Here is a 6,332-nt window from a genome sequence, read left to right on the forward strand (position 1 = left end):
AAAGCTGGGGAGGAAAGGCAAACTTGCACTGGTATATTTGGCTGCAGGCAAAATCCTTTGAAGAGCAATGTGAATATTATTTGCTGGGTTATGAATCTGCATGTTGAAGCCTATTTAAGAAAGGACGCTAGTGGTACTCTTAGCCAGTAGGGATATTTTTTCGTTCCTGGAAGCTGTACATTCTGTAGGTTTTTTTTTATTTTTATCTTTTATCATACTGTCAGTTTGAATGGGTGAATAAGGGTCAGTAGTATAAAAATGAACAGCACCTGTTATGGCTACTGCAGTAGTGACTCTGTACTCACGGGGAGCAACCGCACCAGCATCAGCTCCAATGAGAACTTACTGTCAGTTCGCTGTGGTCCAACAATGATTAATTCATACATAAGCTTTGGCAGCGAGCAGTCCGGCAACTCAAGGTATGACATTTCGGATAATTACAAACTTTTTAAGCATTAATATACTTTTGATGTATATGATGTGTCTGTTCAATTTATTTTTTGGAGGGATATTCTCTAGTAATTCAGTCTCTTGCTTTTTTTTCTACTTATATTTTCTGTAATTTTTTTCATTTAGGCTAGACATGCTGCAACAAATAGCAAGCCGAGTGCAGAGGGATAGCCTCGGATGTGAAGACAAGCTGATTCTAGCTCGCAGTGCTCTCCAAGCTGTGAGTTTTCCAACACAGTTACATTACAATACTTTCCTTGTTAGATCTCCACACTTGTGTTGGCAGTCAGTATTTTGAAGACTCACAATTTAATAATGCCGTCTAACTTAACACTTGGATATTAATCATATTATTTTTTAGTTAAATAATGTAAAAACATTTACTGCTGGGAGTCACTTATTATTAAATAATTATGGCATATAATAAATGTAAAACCTAAAACTATAATGTAGACAGTAAAACAAAATAATAAATAGAGTGTGTTGTGTTTAATAATAGGATAGTAAAAGGATGGAATCGGGCATACAGTTTCAAAATGATGGCGAAATTGCTGGTTACCTAATTGAATGTGAGAATCTCTTGCGACAGCAGCTTGTTGATGTCCAGGTCCTTGTGGATGGAAAGTATTACCAAGCAGATCAGCTGGTACAGAGGTAACTTATGTCTACATAGTGAAAACATGTTTGCCTTGTGTAATTTGTCTGGCACAAGGCTTTATTGAAGTTGTCTAAATAATTGATTGATGTATTTTTGTTATGCATGTGCTAGCTTTTCTGATGAAAACTAATGTAATTTATACACAGGGTTGCTTCTTTACGGGATGAACTGCTATCGTTAAGAAATGAATACTCATCTTTATACAGCAAAGGAAGGATGTTTTCATCTGACCAAACACAACTTATGATATCAGGAATATCACAAAGCCTCAACTCAGGATTTTCACAAAGCTTGAACCCTGCAATGAACTCTAGTGTATCCCACAATATGGCACCCATGTCACCAACCAGCCATACTCCAGGGATGTCCGCCAGCCTGAATCCTGGTTTTTCCAATAACTTCACCCAGGGTATGGCCGCCAACCTAAATCAGGGTGTTTCTGGCAGCATGTCTCCTTCTCTCCAACCTGTTCACACACCTGGTCTGCCATCCAGCCTTACTACAAATTCTCATGGCTTTAACTCACAGTTATCTCCTGCTATGACACCAGGGTTTGCACCAAGTTTTAACCAAGGTTTAAACCAAAACTATGCAACTGGGATGAACGCAAATGCATTACAGTCACTCAAGCTCATGCAGGTTAAGAAACCTCTTTTGAAGTCATCTTTTGCTGACCAAAATTTGCCTGAAGAAGAAGTCAACCTTAAATATGTTCAAGATCTCTGTAACTGGGTGGAAGAGATGCAGGTAAAATCTTTGGATTTAGTCTTGGAAGAGTGTGCGATTTGTTAGTATGGAATATAAGGCAATCTACGTACCTTGCAACAAATGTGGGCCAATCTCACAGGAGAGATGTTGTATGGGATCTCCTGTACATCGACTGGGTTTAATTTGTGAAGCAATAACAAATGTCACCTCCACCATGACCAACACTTCTTGCTGAAGAAATTATGGATAATGCTTAGGAAGTTTTTGCACTTATGTTAAAAGTCTTGAGTGTTGGTTAGATCACTTCATTTAATGGGGTGAATGCAGCAATCCAAAAAAGCTTGTTGTCAGAACTGTGCTGTTCACATACCTAGAGTCCAAGCAGTTTGGGAAAACACATCTCTATCAGAGCTATAAATCTTTACGTCACACCTGTCACAATCTGCTGGATATCTTCTGCTAGTGGGGAAAGTTGATATAATATTTTAAACTCCACATGACTGTAAATACTAGGAGAGAACGCATGGTAGCTCTGGTAGGGGTTAACTTCCCTAACTGTCAGGGTCATGGCATGGAGCTGCCAACAGTTTTGCTAGATGGTGGAAAGATATTTTATGTAAAAGTGACATATTCCTATTTGCAAAGTAGAATGGAATACCTTCGTTTGCATGGTTTTAGCTATTTAAAAATAAAGGCGATTGAAATAATACCAACCATCTTGATGTTTTCGGGCAGATACAACTGGACCGAGGAGAATGGGGTTCAGAATTATCAAGTATTGAGATGCACTTAGAAAATCACAAAAACTTTCATGGGGGTATTGAAGAATTTGAGACCAGTCTTAAAGAGGCAAGAATGACTGAGGTATTTATTAAAAATGCATTCACTGCTCTCATATTGTCTCCAGCTATATATGTATTTATTGTTTTTGTGTAGCAGTTTTCCTACAGAACCAGTTTAGTTTCAGTGCGTTGCTTTGTGGTAGCTTTGCTTGCAATATATATTCCTTGCCGTTAAAAGACTAAACGCAGGACATTTAATCTCACAAGTTAAATATATTTGTTCTGTACCTGCCACATGTGTGATTATACTTTGGCTCTTAGAACAGATCACGCTATGCCTGTGCTTGCAGGGAAATTCTGACATTAGCACTTGCGAAATATAATAAAGCAGTGTACATGTAATGCCTCTCGTTATAAATGAGTGCATAGTTTTACCTTCTGTTACCTGAAGACTTTAAAGAATTTTAGTTTTCTGAGAAATCCTGTGTGAGTTTTGCTCTTGCAAGTTCACATTTCAAATGAAGATATATAGCCTTCCCAAAGATATAAGATTGATAAAACATACACATGTGATCATTTGGATATACCTGTTAGATGATTTGCAGCCTTCTGAAAAAAAATATGATGGATATTTTTTTGTGTCCAAATAAAATACATAAATCAAATTAATTATCATTTACAAATGTCTTCTTTATGTCTTGTTACATTAGGGGCATAATTATATAGCAGTGAATGTTCACCTAACAGTCACATCAGGTAACTCTTCCTGGTGCAGGTGTTTTAAATGACAGTGATTGGTGAATATCACATTCACTGCTTTATAAATATACCCCTAAGGCTTACAGGGTTATTCACAAAAGGGTAAAGAGTTTTGAGAAGGCAGGAGAAGTGAACAATCTAGGACAAAATAGCTGATTTGGATAAATTCTCCAATTCAGCTTACTTTCCAGTACAGCTATGTTGTCGTAGATTGTTCACTTCTCCTGCCTTCTCCAAACTCTTCACCATTTTGTGAATAACCCTGTTAGTTGCTCATATGTGATGTTCTGATGTCTTTGTATAATAACTTAACTCTTCACACATTATTTATAAGGCTGGGCATCCACATCTTCATTGCACATTATTCAACATTTCCGTAAATATTCTTATTAACATGATTACATATATTGCTTTTCCACATTTAACTTCTGTGTTATTTTCTTACCAACTTTCTATCTTTACAGCTTCAAATAACTGGCCCTTTGAAATCTTCATACTCTGATACTGTACACAAAGTCGAGGGCCTTTATTCCAAACTGCTGGTAAGTATTTTTTTTCCGCAGGCAGCATTTGTGACAACATAAATACTGTATAGTATGGGGTTTAGATATGTAAACATTTGATCTTTTAGTGGGGTGAAAAACAGAACTGATTGTAGGGAAACACTTATTTATTGGTCTTTCAACCCATTAGCATTTGAGTACAAAGGCTGGTGAGTAGTGGGCCATTTTGGACATAATTCATCATTATCCCTTATTTCTCATTAATGCCGCCTTCACGATGCATAATGTACAGACTTTTCATGGCATTTCCTTTCTCTTTTTTTTAACCTTAAACAATATAAGAGTTCATCAAGAAACCGACATAAGAACCTAGACTGCCTACACAGTTTTGTACAAAGAGCCACACGAGAGCTCATATGGCTGAATGAAAAAGAGGAGGAGGAAGTAGCATATGACTGGAGTGATAGAAACCAAAATATATCTGCTAAAAAAGACTATCATGCTGTAAGTATCATCAATCTAAAAGTGTCTTTAATATGTGGAAACAGTTACTGAAAATTACTTTCACCCAGTTTATCTTAGCAATCCTTTGTGCCTGAAAAGCAGCAATAGTTTAATAGAAATGGACATTCTCTACTATGAACTTTCACATCTTTTTGAAAACGTTAGTACACTCAGTAGCATGTAAACAGAACAATCCTAATTAGTGAATGGGCACTACAATGGACAATACTTTAAGAAATAGTTTGGGCAGTAAAGCATTTGGTGTGACACTAAATTTATCAGTGCAGTCCTACTATAACATTTTTTTGCTGTGGGGCTCTCTAGAGATCTAACCCAAATCTGTGCATGTGTCAGAAGATGCGCTTTTATTGCAGATTTCTTTTTTTAGCATTCTTTTTTTATTAGCTTTATTAAACATATCTGTTAGATGTTGTTGTGTTTGTTTCCAAACCTTCCATACAAAATAAAAAAATATCTTTAGAATGAACTAGCATACTGATAGTCTTTATTTTACATACAATGAGACAGAGTACAAATAGACTAGCTTTGAAGTGACTTTGATGTCTTTGTTTGCAAAGGATTTGATGAGAGAACTTGATCATAAAGAAGAAGTTATGAAATCAGTGCAGGACACTGCAGAGCAGATGCTTCTTCAGAATCATCCTGCAAGAGCCACTATTGAGGTTAGTATTTCAAATTCTTCTGACGGTGGCTATGGTGTGCTGGCGTACAGGTTCCTGTGGTGAACAGGTGTAATGTGCCCTAGTGCAGCTGAAGTTATTCCAGCATATGCTTCTGCTGGAGAAGACATTTTTGTCTCGCATGCCTTTGTTTGTTGTTCCTTTTTTACCATCCTGCACTGGAAGTAATTTGTAGGATTATTTTGAGGTTTTGCTGTTTTGTGTCTTTGGCATTTTATTTCTTAGTACTTTTTGTTTTCATTTTTGTCTTGGAATTTTGTATACAGTGTTGTTGTCAGTAAATCAAATTTATTGTGCATTTTTTCCAGGCTTACAAAGCTGCCATGCAGACTCAATGGAACTGGATTTTACAGCTCTGTGGCTGTGTAGAACAACACATACGACAGAACACTGCCTACTTTGAGGTATTTTATCAGTGCAGTTGCAGTTTTAGTTGCTGCATACAAAGTGCGTTGATGATTTTGTCCTTGAAAGGGTCTTTCCACAAGAACTTCTACATAAGGATAAGGATGTGATCCTTTATGCATTCCTCTAGAAGTGAAGGCAATTCTTGACTAGCACACCCTCTGTACAGTCCCTTAAGATGATGTTTTGAATGGTCATGTTGAGATGCAGTTCCTCAGTGTGTTTACAGAGTAATATAATTACCTTTTAATACTGTTCCCTTATCATAGTAGCCCCACCTCTTATGACCGAGCCACTCCCAAATCTATGTAAACCACACCCAGAACCTCCCAGACCTTACCCATGTATTTTTTTTGCTGGAGCTCCTCCCTGCCACATGGACATTCTTGTGACAGCTTGAATGCTTACACCATTATACTCCCATATGATCATTATCTTTGAAATTCTCTGTAGGGAGGAGTTAAGAGTGTTTAATATCATAACATCATTTCACTTATCTTGTTGTTCAAGTGTAAAGCCTACATATTCCCCTCATGGCATTCCTTTACTTTCCTCAGTGCTAGAAAATATAAATGTTTTCTGATTTAAAAACTATAATTTCTTGCTCCTTTTTAAATTAATTTTCCTTAAAAGAGAACTATGGGGTAACCTTTTTATCCCATAATTCTCTCTAGGGTCATGGGAGGACATATACTAACATCCTCCAGTGACCCAAAGCTCGCCATATACTGCAAGCGATGCAGCCGGAATGGAGAATACTGTCAAGATCCATCCAGCTGACTGATTGACAGTGAATTCTGCCTACCTAGAGGCAGAGCCAGCTGTGCCAGAACCCCCACCACCCTCTCCATTCCCTCCCCCC

At 37.4% G+C, this 6,332-nt stretch overlaps 1 protein-coding gene across 3 annotated transcripts in view; it reads left to right on the forward strand.

Moving 5' to 3' along the window:
• Positions 1 to 6,332, forward strand: part of DST (dystonin) — a 404,726-nt gene that overhangs the window by 206,676 nt on the left and 191,718 nt on the right. For 2 of the 3 annotated variants that reach the window (XM_018560545.1, XM_018560546.1), the window contains exons 1-10: positions 163 to 419; positions 577 to 670; positions 950 to 1,104; positions 1,255 to 1,446; positions 1,603 to 1,855; positions 2,552 to 2,680; positions 3,822 to 3,899; positions 4,203 to 4,364; positions 4,943 to 5,047; positions 5,374 to 5,469. In XM_018560545.1, coding sequence (XP_018416047.1) covers positions 259 to 419; positions 577 to 670; positions 950 to 1,104; positions 1,255 to 1,446; positions 1,603 to 1,855; positions 2,552 to 2,680; positions 3,822 to 3,899; positions 4,203 to 4,364; positions 4,943 to 5,047; positions 5,374 to 5,469 — 1,425 coding nt within the window. In that variant the 5' untranslated portion in view covers positions 163 to 258. Of the gene's footprint in view, positions 1 to 162; positions 420 to 576; positions 671 to 949; positions 1,105 to 1,254; positions 1,447 to 1,602; positions 1,856 to 2,551; positions 2,681 to 3,821; positions 3,900 to 4,202; positions 4,365 to 4,942; positions 5,048 to 5,373; positions 5,470 to 6,332 lie in introns of those variants that run through there. The other variant, XM_018560544.1, reaches the window with a different exon arrangement.

The sequence above is a fragment of the Nanorana parkeri genome, unplaced genomic scaffold, assembly GCF_000935625.1.
Source record: "Nanorana parkeri isolate BGI_ZX_2015 unplaced genomic scaffold, ASM93562v1 scaffold464, whole genome shotgun sequence".
NCBI lineage: Eukaryota > Metazoa > Chordata > Amphibia > Anura > Dicroglossidae > Nanorana > Nanorana parkeri.